Raw genomic sequence first — 19,365 nt, forward strand, 5'->3', positions numbered from 1 at the left:
GAGATGACAGTGAATGTACTAAGTTGAGCTGTTTATGTATGTTTTTATTTTGGGATGTTTGTTTACCCAAACACCACGGTGTGTCTTAAGTACTTTTTGTTAAAATTAAAAAACCAATAAAATATATATTTTTAAAAAAGAGTCCTACTAACATTCAATGAGTACTTATTTTGGAGTGGGCCCCAATTTCAGTAGGATTTTTGATGGTGCTGTAGGTATGAATATGGGGAGACCAGATATCTCTTTTGCCCTCATACACACACAAGACCAACACTTTTATATGTTCTTCCTCCAGTAGGACAAATGCCACCATCTAGCAGCAACAATCCTCTGGATTCTATAGGAAAAACAGGACAAGAACGATTAATGGCACAAGTCTGCCATTAGGATTTAAAATATGAACAAAAGAGCATTTCCACTTTCTAGGCTGTATAATTTGTCAAATGGGAAAGGTGCTATCAGCCTCCTGAATTTATGGCTTTGGCTTATAACTGTCCTAAGAGTAAACATGGCCCTTTCCCTCTCCTGCTTAAATCATCTTGGCTTTGGGTCCATTTGACCCCACTAGATCAGAGCTATTCGCTAGAGAGGGAGTGAGGGTAAAACCTTTGCCTCCTCTAGGGAATGGGACTGTCCGGAGACGGAGATCAGCTACTCATCATTTCACATCTGGGCAGCTTCTTCTCTCTTTCTGGTTCGCTCACCTTTTCCTTGACCTGCTATCAAACAGAATTCATTACGGCAGCGCGTCTTTATTTCCGCCCTCCCCCTCTGCCCCCACCGCGGCGGTTCTACTCAGCGCCCGCGGTTTTCTTGGCACGGCCATTTCCGACCGAGGGCAGTCGAGGAGGAAGGCGAGGATGGTCCTCATCTCTTCGGAGTTCTGCTGCTTCGACGCCGGGGCTTGACTGACGCTCCTGGGGGGCGTGGAGCCAGCGGGGAAAAGGGGCTTGCCTCCCCAGGCCTTTCTTGACGATGTCCAAGTCGGAGGAAGAGAGCGCGTTCGGTTACATAGTGGAGTTATTAGCAAAAGGCAAGGTAAAGTGAAGCCGTCCCGCCTCCCCGCGAAACTCCCTTGCGCGTTTTTCGCCGGGAATTCGGCGTTCAATACTAGGTGCGCTTCCCGTGTGCATTGCTTGCAGATGCAAAGCAACTTCAGCTCAGAGTTGTGGGAATAACCGACCAGCCGCGAGAAAGGAGTTTCCGAGGCGGCGGAAGCAGGCAGGCTGCGCGAGGGGAGCGACGGGACGGGCGGCTTGTCTGCCCTCTGGGATAAAGTGTGAGTTGCGTGTGAGTCATAAGCCGCTACTCCGGGAGTCTAAGCTAGAGCACGCCGGGTTCTTGCTTATTTAACAGATCCAACGGCCGAGCTGGATTTCAAATCCTCCAGCGATTCTCTCTCCCCAGCCTACATTTAGGACTACCTCCCTAACTATCTTCGCATGGCATAGTAAGACACGGAGTAGCCAATCGCGCCTTGCGTAAGGTGTTATGCGAACTCAGCCGTGTACTTCACGGTTCAGCGAGTGTGGCATATAAAGCCTGACATCTGGGTTAAACTATGGTTCAGATAACTGGTAAGTAGGACATGCGAAAACGTCTACTAGTATTTGAAATAAGTGTCTCTTTCCTTCGTATTAACAATTATACAAGTTGTTAAGCCAAGGTTTTAAATGAATCACAATTGGCCCGGCTTATAAGGTACACTAAACCATGATGGAAAAACCAAGCAAGATATTTTTATGCAGTGCAGAGTTTGGTTAAGCACGTGGTGAACTCAGTATGGTTAGCAATTCTTGTCAGAACTCAACAAGTACTAGAGACAAAAGATTTTGATTAATGAATGGTGTCATTAATTTGTTCTGAATTAGTTTTCATTACTATAATTTCATGATCTGGGAATTAAAATAATAAAAATTAGAATGAAAACCAATATAAAGTTTGTGCTCCATGGTGATGTTCTGACTTACAGCAATTCCACAGGATAGCCCTTGAAACCTACAGCTCAAAGTGTAATATAGATAATTAATTGCAACATCCCTGTCCCAGGCTTTTACAGCTGAGCTATCACTACAGCTGAAGCATCTCTATTGATTACAACCATGTTGTTTTAATCTTTGTTTTTAATATTTTTTTTCTATGTCACTTGGAGATATTGTTGAAAGCAAAGATTTTAAAATTGTGTAAATTAGATTTAGGAGTACAACACACTGAATGCAGTAAGAATTATTTCTGAATGATCATGAGAACTATCTGATTTAGGAAGTAGAAGTTCTTCTGGATAAATGTATCTTGCACAGGAAGGCAAGATCTTATACAGTGGAGCTGTCTTCCAAAAGTGTTGTGCAGTAACTCACATTCTGCCTTTTTCAGCATAAACTATCATTGTAATGCAACACACATTAGGGGTATACATTTGAAGAAGGAAGTGATAGATCCCTTGTACTGAATCTTGCCTGAATAACTTATGTTAAGAACACCTGGTATTTCTCATGGAAACTATGATAGGATCCCATTAGTGATAAGTATCACTTGTTGTGATTGCCTCTAAAATGGCTAGGGTATGCTAAAACACAATATAAATCATTGATAAGGATCTTGAATGTGGGCATTTTAACAGCCATGTTAAAATGTTTTCCATCCTTGTGAGTAGTAGGAAAGTACAAATTGTGCTGTTGTCATTGCTGATCCTATTGTGCCTCAGTGATGAGGCTAGTGAGTAGTGTTGCCCTTACTGTTTTAAAATGGGATAAGGAAAATAGTAGATTTCCCCTGGCTTTATTCCTTCTTATTACCTGTGAGTAGGAAGATTACTCTCCTTAATGTCAGGTGGAATGGTTGAGTGATGCATCTGTCAAGTCGCTCAACTTATAACTCATAAGCATCACATGCCAAACCTATTATCAATCAGGCTATTTCTGAATATGGGTCTAGTGTTCTTCTCAAAGAGTGCTAAACTCATGTCCAAAGGTAGAATTTTAAGTCGCAGACAAAGAGTGAAAGGTGAAGAAATAAGTCCATCCTCAGTGCTGCAAATAAATAGCATTCTGCTATAAGTGGCCATGACCATCAGCATCCAGAAGCAGCTTGGGGAATAAAGCAGCATGGTTCTGCCCCCTCCCAATTAATAAAAATTAAGTGCAAAACCATTGTCAACAGAATTAGCATAAAAACTGTAATGCAGTGTCTCTTTGGTAATAGAACCCAGCTCTGTTGCCCAGTTTAAATCATTCTTTGTGCAACATGTTGAGGTAAGCATTGGTCTTTTTTTAAACAGAAGCCTAGTGTTCCTTCAAAAGAACACTAAAGCCATGTTTAAAAAATAGGACTAGTAAAACCCTATAATAAGATCAAGTTAATTTCACAATCGAATTCACTTTCTCATCAAAGAAAGTTTGGTGGCAATCAGGGGCTCCTTTTATGAGATGGATTGTAAATATTTATATTGTTGGGCTATAAGGATAAACTGGGAATTCTGGTTCAGTTTTGGGTTTTATGAGGCAAAAAAGGCCATTCCTGACCTCCTTGACTATATTTGTCTGATCTTACAATCTTCATAGCTTATGATGTTTGGTGATTTCAATTTCAAAGTCTTGGGGTGAGGTTCAAGCTGAGTTCAGGACTTTTTGGTCTTCCTTACAACCACGGGTTTGTCAAAAGTAATTTATATTAGATATAATTTTCACCTCATAGCAGTGCTAAAGAGCCGAGGTGGCGCAGCAGTTAGAGTGCAGTACTGCAGGCCACTTTAGCTGATTGTGTTCAACAGGTCAGCGGTTCAAATCTCACCGGCTCAAGGTTGACTCAGCCTTCCATCCTTCCGAGGTAGGTAAACTGAGGACCCAGATTGTTGGGGGCAATGTAAATATATACATACATTGCTTACTGGTGTACACCGCTTCGAGAGTGCTTGCACTTAAAGCGGTATATAAGTCTCATAAATAAATAAATAAATAATAAATAAAAAGATAAAAGTAATTATTTAAACTTATTTGTATAGCCAACCATCTCACATAGTAATTGTAGTTATTAGTCCGTTCCTATTATTTAGTTCACCTGGAGTTCGTTGCTCTGGAAAAATCTGTAATGGTGGAAAAGGTGTAAAAAAGAAAAGACGATGACCAGCAGTAAGATGGATGGACTCAGTTACAGTTGTGATGAGAGGATTTTTAGGGAGAATTGAAAGAATAGGTTACAAATAGGTCGTCATGGCAAAATCTATGCTAGCTGAAAACAATTCAATGGCACATAAACAGTGATTTTTCCAATGGATGTTATTTGTTCAGTGCACATGTTTCTGGTTGGGAAATTCCAAATTTTCCCCCATGTGAAATTCAAGGAAACGCAAGAACATCTTGTTTTTCAATAGAGGCCTTTTCTAGGGACCATCATTTTACAAAATCTGGATAATCTCCCTATCTTTAGAAAGATCTTGAAAACTGACCTGTTTAGAAAGATTTTTAATTAAGATTTGCCACTGCATGTTCATTATAATTTAACTTGATTATAGTAATGTTTAAAGGACTTGACAGATTTAAAAATTATTTTTTAACTATGAGTTGGACATAATTAGTTTGGTTATAATTATAACTCTTATGAATGTGGCAATAAAGTCAATCAATACATTTGTTATTCCTTGGAGCACCAGTCATTGGAAGGAAAGAGGAATACAAGTTCCAAAAAATAATAAATGTGGAGGATTCAGTACCTTTGCTTAAGATTGAACAGAAGAAAGAGTTCAGTAGAATGCTGATATGAAATTAATACAACTTGGGAACTGATACAACTTTTTCAGTTAGTTAACATTCTGTCCTGTTTATATGCTGGTCTCTGACAACAAAGAGTCTGGTACTTAGCATTCCAACTAGACCAGTGTTTTTCCAACTTGGCAACTTTAAGATGTGTGGACTTCAGCTCTCAGAATTCTCCAACCATCATGGGAGATGAAAAATAATGAACTAGAAGTTAATTATGACCATTTGGAGGAATAAGCAGTAGTTTCAAGTTACTAAGTGCTAAAAATGTTTTCTTTTGCAGTGATAACAATAAGGGCTATAATAGGAAAAACTGTCTTTCAGGAAATGATTCAGGACTTATCAGTGTGTTTCTTTCTAATTATATTCTTCTTGAAAGTCTGAAAACTTGCATTCTTTTTAGTATAACTTTATTTATTGTGGCAATAAACTTTATTTCTCATTGTGGTGCTGATGTTTTGCAATCTCCAAACAGCATATTATTGGGGGTGAGATGGGTGGGAGACAGACTGTTGAAGTACCTAATAAGTTAGAGATGGCTTTATTAGCATTTCCACTGGGGCTTCCTATTGATCCCAAGCACCTTCTTTGTAAATATTACTATGCCCTTCTTCTTATTGATTGAGTCTACTTTTGAATAACTCAATAACAGCCTTTATCAAGGCAATGCATAATTGGACTGTTTAAAATAATATTTTCAAACTTGGCAACTTTTAAGATGTTGGCAATTTTAAGAATTCTTGGAGTTGAAGTCCACACATCTTAAAAGTTTGAAATCATCTTTGAAAGACTGCCTTAGTTAGGCAAATCTTTAATCAGATCAATATATAAAATCTTTGAAGGTAAGTAGTTGATGCTTGGTTTACCCCAGAGGTCCTCAACCTTTTGCGCACCAGGGACCAGTTACATAGAGAGAGGTTTTTCCATGGACGGGAGGGGGTATGGTTTTGTGTGCTGCCTGCATCCTGCAAATGGGGCTTTGCTTGTTTGTGTGGCCCAGTTGCTGGCATGCTGTGGCCCGGTACCGGTCCACGGACTGGGGGTTTGGGACCCCTGGTTTACCCTGTCTAGTTGTGACTGACTCTAGCAGTGCTCATCTCAGTTTTTTTAGCTGAGGCAGACAGCTTTGTCTGAACACACTCCTGTGGTCATGTGGCTAGCATGACTGTATGCTGAGGCACTCGGAATGCTGTTATCTTCCCACCAAAGTGGTACCTATTTATCTACTTGCATTGGCATGCTTTTGAGTTGCTAGATTTACAGCTCACCACATCACATAGCACTTGGGTCTTGAACTGGGCTCTCAGTTTTCCAACTGACCAGGTCAGCATCTTAAACCGCAAAGCTATCATGCCCCCTTGACACTTGTTAGGATTATTCTTTTCAGTAGTCTATCATTCCTGCTATTTTCATGTCATTCTGCAACAAAATGAAATAGGTTTTTTTTATAGCCCAGAACATTTTTAAAAATCTAATCTTGAAGGAGCTTGATGTTAATTAGTTTGTCCTCATACCTCAAACTGAACTTCTCCATTTAAGACTCATAAACTACCCGGGATCTTTATGTAATCATAGCTACTCTTGACGACCAGATAGCTCTGTGGCCCAGAGGGCCTTTCCACAGGTTTATCTTGTGCAAGGGTGTGCCCTTTCCTCAATCAAAAAAACTTTCAGACAGTTATTCATAGTCATCTGTTGACTAGATTATTGCAGTGTTCCTACATGGAGCTGCCCTTGAAGACTATCCAGAAACTAAACTTATTTCAAAATACAGTGGTGTGAGCAGTAAAGTGCACCTGTTGGCATGCCAATGCATCATTACTGCCACACAAGCTATACTGGTTATTAGTTGGCTTCTGAGTGCAATTCCCTATCATATTGGCTGGAGAATTCTTGGGAGTTGAAATTCACACGTCTTAAAATTGTCAAGATTGAGAAACACTGATCCAGAACATATAGTATATGTGCATGGGGGAGCGTCAGGGAGACATAGAAGATTATAAGTAGAAGGGAATGTACCATTGTACAAGATGTTGTCGATCAGTTTCATGTGTTACCAATTTTTTTTTAAATAATGTTAAACATTTCCCTTAATGGCCATTTCTGTTGACTCACTAAAGGAAACCTACTTCCATCTTTCATTGTTTGCTTTTATGCTGCATGTCTATAATAAAAAATGTTCAAGATGGGAGGGACTTCAGGTGGTGTCGCGATGTTGATGGCGGCTATTTTTTAGCCGTCCTTCTGAGATAGCGTTAAAACTGCCGAGGATAGCAGATATCAGCTGTTCCACGGTTTAAAACCTCCTTCCTGGGCTAAAGGAGGGAAGGGAGTTTTACTCTGAATAGTGGTAGAGCCTCTGAAACCCCCCCCCAAAAGTTTTTTGGGGGGCGAAAAGAATGCTCCCACGGAGTTCAGGGAATCTCTGCTTCTCAGCTGTCTTTGTTCCTTGTCATTCGGGACAAAGCAAGACGCCGCTCCCACCTCCGCGATTAAAGAGAACTGGTGAGTTATTTTAAAACAAGCGGACAGAGCTGATCGGGGAATCTTACTTTTTGGATTTATTTGGACTTTAATTTTAAAGAATTATTTTTATTTTCTCTTTTTTTTGTTGAGAGGGAAAGTAAAATGGCGATGTGAGGCTTTTTTTTTTTGAGTGCTTGAAAGGAAACGGAACGGAATTTGGTTACTTTGTTACTTTTTCTTTTTTCATTTCTTTTGCTTTTTATTATTATGGTTTTTTGAAAGAGACTTGGATTTAGTTATTTTCCTTCTCTTTTGTTTATCTTTCTATTTTTTCTTGGGATCTCTTTGTACTTTTTTTTTTTTTAAGAAGGAGGAAAAAAGAAATTTTTTTTCTTTTGTCTAAAATGGCTTCAAAGTGTCAAGTTTCCACAGTACCTAAGGTGGCTTCTTCTCTGGCGATATTACCAGCCCAACAACCACCTTCTCCTATACAACCACTCATGGTAAAAGATCTGCAAGATGTTATGGGAAATGTTATATCTCAAATTAGAGGAGAAGTGAAGGAGATTTTAGTGGAGAATAATAATATTTTGAGGCAAGATATAGTTCTGGCCCTAAAAGGACTTGCTTCTGTTGTTAAAAAGTTGGATTCTTGTGTTGAAGAAGTAGCAGATAAAGTGGATATATTGGAGGAAAAATTTGAAGGAATGGAAAAAAAGATGGAAATTTCACAAGATGAAATTGTTATGTCTCAATACAGAGAGATGGAGTATGCTTTAAGAATCAGAGGCTTGAGGGAAAATATGCAAGAAAACTTGAGAGAGATGGTGGCAAATGACTTTGCTGTGATTTTGGACAGAGAAAAGGAGGAAATACTTGGAGAAATTGAAAAAATATTTAGAGTTAATTCTTGGGTGGCAAAACAGAGAAATTTGCCAAGAGATGTGGTAATTTATTTTGGGAAAAGATCTTTACGCAATGAAATTATACAAGCTTTTTATAACAAGAGATTTCAGATTGCTGCACAAGATGTAATAATTTTAAAGGAGATCCCATCTAAAATTCTAAGAAGAAGAAAAGAGTTTGCTTTTTTAGCAGATGAACTTAAAAAGAGGCAGATGCCATTCAGATGGGATATTCCGACTGGAATTGTGGTGAGTCACGCAGGGACACATTATAGACTTAATACTGTTCTCAAAGCAAGAGAGTTTTATACTTCGGTCCTGGGAGCGCGCTCATCACCACCTATAATGTTGAAAGTTTTGGAAGAAAAGGAGGTAGAACAGCAGTCTGAAGAAGCTGTATTGATGAAAGCTGGGAAAATACAGGCTGAGTGGTACCAACAAGCTGAGATGAAGGAGCAGAGAATGACTCGAACAGCACATAAGCGTAAGGAAAAGGAACAACAGAAGAAGGAGGTTAAAGAAGTTTTACAAGAATTTGTTTCTGAGCCTGTGGGAGGAGCAAGACCTAAGAGATCATCGGTGCAATCCTCGATGGCAGTTCTCCAAGTAGTCTTCTCTAGGCTAATGGATGGAGGAGATGGCAAAGCTCCTGACCTGGAATGTTAACGGCCTTAATTCTCCACAGAAAAGGAAGAAAATATTTCATTATTTGAAGCAACATAATAATGATATTATTTGTTTGCAGGAAACCCATATTATTTTTAAAGACCAAAAATATTAATTAATGCCTGATTGGGATCTCATTTTATATCCTTTGCTTCTGGGAAAAAAGGGGGTGTAGTTATTTATGTTAAGCAAAATTTATCAGCTTCTTTACTAGATTCCGATCCTCAAGGGAGATATCTAATGATTGAAGTGGGAATGTATGGTAAAAAAAATACTTATAGTGGGTTTGTATGCTCCAAATCAACAAGAACAATTTTACAGGCTTTTACACCAAAAATTGATTTTATTGGATTATAGATATGTTATATTGATGGGAGATTGGAATGGAGTTTTGGATACACATAGAGATAAAAAAAGGACTTTCTACTTCTTTTAAGCAGGCTAAATTACCTAAGGCCTTTTTTGATTTGAAAGAGGACTGGGAGTTGCAAGACTACTGGTGAGAACATAATATGGAAGAGAGAGATTTTACTTTTTTTTCTGATAGACACCAATCTTTTTCAAGAATTGATTTTTTTTTATCACAACGGATTTATATTTTAGGGTAAAGAATGTAAAGATTTTTCCAAGGACATTGACAGATCATAGTCCTGTGTGGATGGAGTTAGCCATGGAAAAAGAGGAGAGAAGATCCTGGAGGCTGAACGAGAATTTATTTAGACAAGAAATGAATGTTCAGAAACTTAAAGACTATTTAAAGGAATATTTTATTTTAAATATGTATAAGGGAACTCCAATGTCAATAGTATGGGATGCAAGTAAAGCTTATATGCATGGGGTTCTGATACAAATGAATAAGGCTTATAGGCAAAAACAGATGCAAAAACGTAAGGAGTTGGAAGATGAGATTAAATTAAAAGAAAAAGTTTTAATTTTGAATCCTTCAGATGAGAAGGCAAAGGTAGCTATAAATTTATTTAAATCACAGTTTAATATGTTAATGGCCGACCAGACTGCAACCAATTTGCTTTATATGAAACATAACACATTTTGCAATGCCAATGAGCCAGGGAGATGACTGGCTTACCAATTGCGGAAGAAACAGAGGTTGAGAATTATAGATAAAATAAATTATAATGGTAAATTGGTTTTTCAGAAGGAATTGATTAAAAAATTTTTTTTAGATTATTATACAAAATTATATATGGGCAAGAAAGTACAGGGTTTAGATATAGATAAATATTTACAAGATACTCATTTTCCTAAATTAACAGAAAATCAGAAACAAGAGATTAATGGACTTATTACTACAGATGAAATTATTATGGCAATTAGACAATTAAAACTAGGTAAAGCACCGGGCACTGATGGATTGACATCAATTTATTATAAAACTTTGATAGATGAGTTGATAGAACCTTTAAAGGAACTTTTTAATAAGATATTACAGGGAACAGAGACCCCCCCCCCGTCTTGGGGTAGGGCTTTTATATCTTTGATTCCAAAAGAGGATCAAGATCTTATTTTACCAAAAAACTATAGACCTATATCTCTTTTGAATGTAGATTATAAAATTTTTTCAAAAATTTTAGCTAATAGACTTATGATTGTATTGAATCAAGTAATACACATGGATCAAACAGGTTTCATAACCGGAAGATATATGAAGAATAATGTTAGACAAATTATCAATTTAATAGAATATTTGGATAAGAACAATCAGATCTCTGCAGGATTGATTTTTCTAGATGCTGAGAAAGCCTTTGATCAGGTAAATTGGCAATTTATGTTGAAGATTGATTGAGGAAATGAATTTTGGAGATAAAATTTTACAGGCTCTTCGAGCAATTTATCAAAGATAAACAGCATAACTTATAGTTAATGGAGGTTTATCTGAGGTATTTCAAATTGAAAAGGGGACTAGACAGGGTTGTCCATTGTCGCCTTTGTTGTTTGTTTTAACTTTGGAAATCTTGTTGATTAAAATTTGTGAATCATCTAAAATAAAAGGAATAGAGATTAATAAGAATAATTATAAATTAAGGGCCTTTGCAGATGATTTGGTTGTTACTTTGTCTCAACCAACTTACTCAGTAAGTAAGTTACAATTGATAAATCAATTTGGACAAGTCTCTGGTTTTAAAGTTAATAATAATAAGACTAAAATATTGCCAAAAAATATGACTAATTTGGATAAGGAGACTTTAATTAGATTGACAGGTTTTGAAATTGTTAATAAGGTAAAATATTTGGGGGTATTTTTATCCGCTTCCAATGCAAAACTGTATAAAAATAATTATGAAAGGTTGTGGCTCAAAGTACAAAAGGATTTAAATGATTGGAAAAAGTTGCAATTATCTTTGTTGGGGAGAATAGCAGCGGTCAAAATGAATGTTTTGCCAAAGTTTCTTTTTTTTATTTCAAATGATACCTATTTTGAAGAACGAGGCAAGTTTAGATGAATGGCAGAAAGGTATTAATAAATTTAGTTGGGCAGGGAAAAAAACCAAGAGTAAAATTTAAAATTATACAAGATGTACGAGAGAGAGGTGGACTCAAGGTACCGAATTTCAAATTGTATTATGATTCTGTGGTTTTAACACTGATTAGTGATTGGATTAATTTAACAAATGTAGATATACTCCTTTTGGAGGGGTGGGATTTATTATATGGATGGCATGCCTATTTAATTTATAATAAGAAGGTGGATAGGGCTTTTAAGTCTCATATTTTAAGAATTTCTCTACTTCGAGTTTGGAAGAAATATTATAGAATAGACTTAAGAATTCCATTATGGGCTATCCCGGGGCATGCAATAGAAGGAATAAGGAAAGGAGTGAAGATGGACAGTATTTCTTATAAACAATTACTTAATTGGGATGGGAAGACTTGGCAATTAAAACATATAGATCAGTGGTTCTCAACGTTTGTGTGACGGCGACCGCGTCACACAAACGTTCTGCGCATGTACGGCGGCGCCCCCATGCGTGGCGGTGCCCCCATGCGTGCCCCCATGCGCGGCGGTGCCCCCATGCGTGCCTCCATGCACAGTGCAGCCCCCATGCGCGCCCCCATGCACGGCGGCGCCCCCATGCATGCCCCCATGCGTGGCGCCGCCCCTTGCGTGCCCCCATGCGTGGTGCCGCCCCATGTGCGGCGCCCCCCATGCGCGGTGCCACCCCCATGTGCGGCGCGCATGGGCGGTGCCGGCCCCATGCGCGGTGCGCATGCGCGGCGCCGGCCCCGGAGGGGAGAAAATGGCAGATCGCCGCCTTTGGCGACCCCCGAAAAATGGTCGATCGACCCCAAATGGGGTCGCGACCCATAGGTTGAGAACCGCTGATATAGATGAATTAGCACAAGAAAATATTATTTATTCGTGGTTTCAGTATAGACAATTATTGGAAAGGTGGAAGATAGATTATAAAGTGGGTTTGATTAGAGAGGATGAAAATTTGTTGAAACAAATTAAAAATCAAAGTCGATCTCATATAAAAAGAATTTATGATGTATTAGTGGAATTGGATTCAGAAACAGAATTAGTTAAAGATTGCATGGTCAAATGGGCTCAAAATTTTGATGAGCCAGTTTTATTAGAAACATGGGAGATAATTTGGGTGAGGAATGTTAAATTCACGCAAGCTCAAAATTTACGGGAAAATTTTTATAAAATATTTTATAGATGGCATCTTGATCCACAAAAGATGTCTCGTATGTATTCAAATTTGCAACCTAAATGTTAGAGATGTGGTTGTTTGGATGCAACGTATTATCATATTTGGTGGTCATGTAAAAGTATAAAAGCTTTTTGGATAAAGATATGGTGGAATATTCAAATTTTTTTAAAGAGAAGGATAAAATCCACTCCACAATTGTTTTTGTTAGGTATTATTGTTGATTGTGATGATAAAGAAATTATTTTAATGTTAAATTTAATTACAGTGGCAAGGTTGTTGATAGGATAATATTGGAAGAAGGAATTTTTGCCTACCTTGGAGGAATGGTTTTTGAAAGTTTCTTATTTATCGGAAATGGCAAAAATTTCGGCTTATTTGAAAGATCAATTGCAAGAGAAATATCTCTTCGTGTGGAAAAGATGGATAAACTTTATACAGTATAAGTATGATATTAAAAGATATTATTTAGCTTTCGAATAATTTATGTTTAAAGTTTAAAGTTTAAGATAATAAGTATTTTTTATTATATATATATATATATTGGACTTTTTATTATATATATATATATATTGGATTTTTTTTAATGTATTTTGTTTGAGGTTTACTTAAGTTTAAATGTTTTGTATTCTTAGTTCTAGTTAACCCTGTATTCAGCTCTGGGAAGAGGGGGGGGGGGTTTGGGAGGGTAGGGAGGTAGTGGGAGAGGGATTTTATTGTAAACTTGCAAAAACTTTTAATAAAAAAAAATGTTCAAAATGGTCCACAATAATCATAGTCATTGTCACTGGTTCCAAATAAGAATGCATTCTGATAACTTGCACACCTGAATAATAATGGATTGGTAAAGTATCTAATTCAGTCTTTTTGTGAAAAGTCTAGTTTCTGTGCAAAAGAATAATTCTACTCTCCTGAGGCCTATTGATTTTTGTAGTAGAAGCATGTTCTGCTAAAAGATATTGAATAGGACTGAATCTTTGACATATGTTAATTCAATTCTTGGGGAATGAGCCTCATTCAATACAATGTATCTTAATTTTTGAATAAAAATGGGGAGACTGGGCAGTCACATATCTGCCCTGAAAGTGGCTACAGTCTGTGGTTTCCTGTATTTGGTAGGCCAGAAGAGCACTTAGTCTCTTTTCTTTGCTAACAGACAAAAATACTCTTGCTGTAATGCATTCATTTCAACAAAGTCAATTAGTGTACATCTTCAAGAGCTTTGCTGAGTCAGAGCCACTTTGTTCTAATATAGATTACATGAAGAAATGAATAAAGTGTTGCTCTTATAGTTAGATGTATAGTGTTAATATCCTTGCTGTATTTTGCTGCCAATATGTGGTTGCTTGTTAAAAATATTGCACTAATTGTATAGTTTTGGTATATTTGTTCTAAAGAATGGTATATATCTATTTCCTAATAAATATGATGCATTTTGATATTCTATACAGTGCTAGAGTTTCTGTCTAATTCCATTCAGTTTGGATCTCTAGCCAAAATGATCTCTCATTTTCTGGCAGCCTACTGTGTAATTTGGATGGGAAATGGGGAAGGGGAGAAGTAGGGAATATCAGAAAAAGAAAAAAAAAGGGTAGTGGCAGAAAGAGATTGATTATTCCTACATCAAGCTATGGTCCCACTCAGGCAATGCCTCCCCCCAAAACGAGATTCCAGGAGAACATGTTTCTCAAAGAAAATAGGCATGTGATTGAAACCAATTATTGTTTCAGAAGATTATTGTAATCTGTTAATTAAAATGATTTCAAATAACAGCAATGTTACTGCACTGTGTACTGCACTGTCAATGTGTACTGCATTGTTATAATGCCCTTCCAGCTTTGAGCTAAAGTGGGTGAAGAATGGCACCTGGTCTAAGGTGCAAATCTGGATTCCAATGTCACCCAGCAGCTCCATGTTACCAGTGTTCCTGTAGTGTATACAATGCCAGCTACTTGGTTGTGCCGTTCAGTGTATGCTTGTCCTGCCTGCAACTTACACCCTGCCTCTATGTGTTCCATTGTCTCTGATGCTCTCTCTGCATAGCCAGCACCTTGGGATGTCCTGGCCTGTCTTGTTTGGTAGATCTCTATTCCTATAAATGTGGTGCTTAATGCCTGTTCTTATGCTGCTATGATGAGTGCTGTCTTTTAATGCACCTCTTTCCAATCACTGGTAGGATTTCCCAATGTCTGCCACCTCAGGTATCTGTCAATTGTACATCCCTTGCAGGATCTTGTCTTGCCATGGCACTACTTCTGCTTGATCTTTCTCCCACATGTGCTGCTGCCTCAGGCATTCTCTCAGCAGCTCATTATTGATGTGTGTGTGTGTGTGTGTGTGTGTGTGTATTTGCAAGGAATGTTGAAGTTTTATAATCTCATTTTATTGCAAAGAATGTTGAAATTTTATGATGAGCCCCAAAGGTGCTTTTCCCAAAGGCAACTAGACTTTGTTTTTTCTTTGAAAAATGTTTCTCTTTTCATTCAAAAAGATTCTTCAGTTCAAAACTGAAGAAGCTTCTTGGATGAGAAGCAAAATATTTAAAAAAAAAAAACCAACCAAAAAAGTCCAGTTGCCTTTGGGAAAAGCACCTTTGGGACAACTATAATCTGGATGATTGAGAATCGCCATAGACTTTTATGATGAGCCCATTTTATATTTATCTGTGGATCCATATATTCTTCCTAGTGTTTTCCTGCAAGTATAGGAGTCTGCTTTTTGTTGTTGTTGTTGTTGTTGTTCAACTGAGTATTGTTCCATTGGTTGTGTGAGGAATTGACCATCTGGCTTGTCACCTTAGCTGGCATTGTGGCCCAGAATCATCCAGCTAGCATTTCTAGTCTTGTATTAAAAATAAAAATGTTATCACCAATGCGAGATGCTAAATTATTTTTAATTCACTATTCTTATTTTCTTATTAACAATGGTAGAATCACTTTTGATTATGTTTGTGATGAAAGATTTTCCCTTAAAGATATCTGAATGCAGCATAAATGTAGCCAAACATCATTTTTGCTTTTGTTTGTAGTATATGTATTATTTATCTTCATTGTGTTTCTAGTTCAAGGTCAGATAGCTTTCCTTTGATGTATATGATGGATATTTTTCCTCTTTTCAGAAGCATTGGAAGGCAATCTCAAAGTTATAACCTAATTTAAATATTGTCATCTTGGAAGGAAGTCAGGATTGCCTGACTTGAAGCAGGTTAGGGATTAGCAATGGACAGAATATCTTTTACATTGGCATATTTTCTGCTGACTCAGGGATGGAAATCAGCCTCATAGTGATGAATGGCCCTAAGATATGTCTGTGTGTGTGTGTGTGTGTGTGTGTGTGTGTGTGTGTAGCTGAATACAGGAAAAGAAAAGAAAAATGGTTTTAAACAAAGCTTTAGGTCAGATTCTTTGTTTTAATCAAATTTTTCTTTAAAAAAAAAGTGAATTGAAAACATTTGATGTAAAAGGAATTAATTTGAAGATATTTACTTTCCCAAAGTATTTATCTAGTCAGATGGAAGACTGGCGTCTATCTACAACTTCCCTCTACATCAGTTCCTAGCATCACAAACCAATGTGTATACCAGTGTTTTCCAATTCCCAAAATTCAATTCCCAAAATTCACTAGTCAGTTATAATGGTGGAGGAATTGAAGTTTACTTCTTAGGGTTGCCAAGGTTGAGTATATGTGGTATGCACCATTGCCTTCAGGCTGTGAAGATAACTTTGTCTCAATTTAAAAACCCGTTAAAGTATGGGAAGTCATAAGCATTTTATAATAAACCTCTCCAATAAGTGATATTTCAGGAGGGAAGTATATTTTGTTTCTTAATGCTATTTCACTAAGTTCACACTTTGCACCAAGCATGTGGTTTGGCTTAGGTATAATGTATTTGTAAATCATACCTTATGGCCAGCGTAGATCCCCAGCCACTGGGTGACTTTGGCACAGTCATTCTCAGCCCAACCTTCCTTATAAATTGTTTTTATGGAGAAAAATGGGTTCGGGACTGTGTTTAAATATATTTAAATATCAAATGTACACCGCACAAGCTTGTGCAGCTATTAAGAGTTAACACTGCATGCACTGAACATGCTCCAGTTAGTTATCAAAGCAGATATTTTCAGAGGTAATTTCCCCAGTTTAGTGTAATTCTTAAATTCTTCTATTAGGCTAGGGAAACTCCTCATAAAGGAGTGGAATCGAAACTAAGAAAAGAATGGCTTGAGAAACCCTAGGCGTGCAAAGTGTAACCGATCTGCGCTAATTCTCATAATTTGCTTTAGAAAAGCATCAACGAGTTAAGATTAGGGCTTTTTCCAATTCTGCCAAAAGAAAAATTATACCGGTGCTCGGAAAATTGTAAAATGCGTTAATTCTTTCTGTAACTGTCGTTTCTAAAACAAAAGTCCTATTTGCCTTGAAAACAATGTGAAAACCACGTCCTTTTCCTCCTTTCTCCCCCTCTCTCGTCCTTTTGACCGTTGAGACAGAAATACAGTTATGTGCAGTCCTTCTGGTAACGGCCATTGCGGACTTCCTTGGAGATTCCGTTAGGCTGGAAATGGGTGGCAGCGATTTTAATTCGAGCCCGACTGAAAAGCATGGCCATCCCGATGCTCTTCCCGAGAGGAGTTATAATCTCCTCCTCCTCCTCCTGGTTCTCCCACACTGCGATGTGTGAGGGAGGGAGCTCGTTCTATAGGTTCCGCCCTCCCCCGCTCCCTTCCTTGAAAGAGAAAGGTGGAGAAAACATCCTAACCGCGGCTCAACAAAGGTGCCAGGTGGCGCTGACGCTCCGCCCTCACTGTGACGCGAAGGCTGTTGCCAGGCAGGCCCCGCCCCTCTCCCCTTGCCCCACCTCTTTTCCCCCACCCGTCCACCCGACCGGTCTCGGAGTTTCCTAGGGGCAGCAGTGGCAGCTGCTGGGCGCCTCGTAGCCGCTTCGCGCGTGCTCTCTTGCTCCCTTCCCTCGCGCCGCGCTCTCGGGGAGGGGGGGAAGGGCGGACTCGACCGGTTCCGAGAGTCTGCGAAGAGGGCGAGAGAACCAGACTCGCGCGTCCCGGCCACCCTCGGCTCAACAGTCCGGGACCAAAAGCGGCGTCAGTGGTAGTGACGATTCCAGGATGGAAGGGGACCGGCTGGAACCCGTCGTGAGTGTTCCCGAGAGGGAAATTTCAAGCTGAGGAGACGGGAGGGTCCCCCGAGGTGGGGCTTTGACATGGAGGTCGTCATTTGGGAAGGAAGGAGGGGAAGAACTGAGGTTTTCTCCCGTCCTGTGGGGCTGACCGTGTCTTCCTCCCGACCGGTGGGGAGGAAGGGAGCCCTATCTCCTTTGGTTTCTCCCCACGGCTCGGCTGCAAAAGCAGAACTCCGTGGCAGCCTTTTCCGCTCGCCTCTCTGAAGCGACTGTAATTGCTTTTTCAGCAGCTGGCTGGCCAAATAGCCTCGCCCGTCCTTCACTTGAAGGCTGACTCTTCTCCCACCCCCTTGTTTGCTTTGAGACATAAGCTTGGAGCCTGGGGTGTGCTCTCACCAAAGCGCTTTGTGCAAAGTCAGTGTGTGTAATCCCAAGGAGGAGCTGTCAGCTATTTCAGGCTTTGACCACGATTTGTTTCAGATCTTTCAGGAATATCTGCATTGTTGCAGATGTGGTAGGAACACTTTATTGGAGCTTGTGTAAGAGATCAAGTGAGTATGCCAATCCTTCATATTCTCTTGATCTAGGCTGGGTAGGTGCAGTCCATCTTCCAGCTTTAAACTGTGTGTCTTAAAGTATTGATTAGACAGAGGGAATTAGTCATTCACTCATGAATTGCTTTGCACAAGCAAACAAGATGATTTCAGCCTTGGTTTCTAAAGCATATATGGAGCAAAGTAAATGAATTTGGGAAAATGAGAGGCAAAAGAAGACGAGGTTCTGCATGGTTACTCAAATTTGCATTACTGCAGCAGGTTTCTCAAACAAAGATAACCAATGCAAATCAGAATATTGGATTACACTCTAATTTGCATGAAAACAGGTTGTGGGCAACTGAAGGGAAAGTTGTTAGTAAACAAATGAAGTTGGAAAAAAAGTCACCTGGATTAGTGAACCCAAAGACAATACCTAGTTATTCACTGCAACTCCTTTAGGATTTATTTTCCAAATTGCTTTTGTATAAATAGTTTTTCAGTATGTAATGATTATTTAGTCTATCTTCACCTATGTAGAGAGCTTCCTTGAAGCCCTTAACTAATAATTTTCCAGAGATTAGTAGATGCAAAAGAGGTTGGATTGTTGATGGTATCTTAGATCAAGCCTTCCAGTAATTTCTCAGAGCTTATTTACATAAATTTTGAAAAGCATAAATAAGAGTAACTTAAGGTATTGTAAAGGCCATAACAAAAGCCTAGATATCAAAAGTCAGTGTAATGCATTCCAATACAATTTTCTGAGAACAGTTTTCTGCTGTAATATCATATTTCCCAAATAGTATTCTGGAGAAGTGATCCAGGTGGATACTATGCCCAATGGTCTCAATGATTCAGGGTGACAAACAAAACAATACTTTCCCTATTAGCTTGCAATATCTATTCTCACTCTGAGTCATGGTTTCAAAAATTCAGTTGAAAGAAGGATGAAATATTCATATTCAAATCCAAAACCGAAGATGGAAGATCACCACTTGGTGATTTATCTTTACATAAAATGCTACATTTGACGTTGAATGTCAGATGTTCAGCTCTATAGCATACAAGGTAGATTTTAAAAAGGTATTTACTGTATGTTCCAAAGTGGCAGATAACTTATTGTTCAAGAAAAACTTTATATAATCCAACATTTAATTCATTTTGTCTGCTTTCAGAAGAATAAGATTATCATTTAGGATACCGGTTCTCAACCTTTTCTAGACCGAGCAC

At 38.5% G+C, this 19,365-nt stretch overlaps 1 protein-coding gene across 3 annotated transcripts in view; it reads left to right on the plus strand.

The window, feature by feature from the left end:
• Nucleotides 1–821: 821 nt before the first annotated feature.
• The window catches only part of TRIM36 (tripartite motif containing 36), a 45,141-nt gene continuing 26,597 nt past the window's right edge, over nt 822–19,365 (plus strand). For 2 of the 3 annotated variants that reach the window (XM_039366329.1, XM_039366328.1), the window contains exon 1: nt 17,341–17,615. Coding sequence is in view for 2 of the 3 variants with exons in the window: in XM_039366328.1 (XP_039222262.1) it covers nt 17,589–17,615 (27 nt within the window). In the remaining variant the exon portion in view is untranslated. Of the gene's footprint in view, nt 1,039–17,340; nt 17,616–19,365 lie in introns of those variants that run through there. The other variant, XM_039366327.1, reaches the window with a different exon arrangement.

The sequence above is a fragment of the Crotalus tigris genome, unplaced genomic scaffold (assembly GCF_016545835.1).
Source record: "Crotalus tigris isolate CLP2741 ecotype Arizona unplaced genomic scaffold, ASM1654583v1 scf7180000020264.354078, whole genome shotgun sequence".
In the NCBI taxonomy this organism is placed as follows: domain Eukaryota; kingdom Metazoa; phylum Chordata; class Lepidosauria; order Squamata; family Viperidae; genus Crotalus; species Crotalus tigris.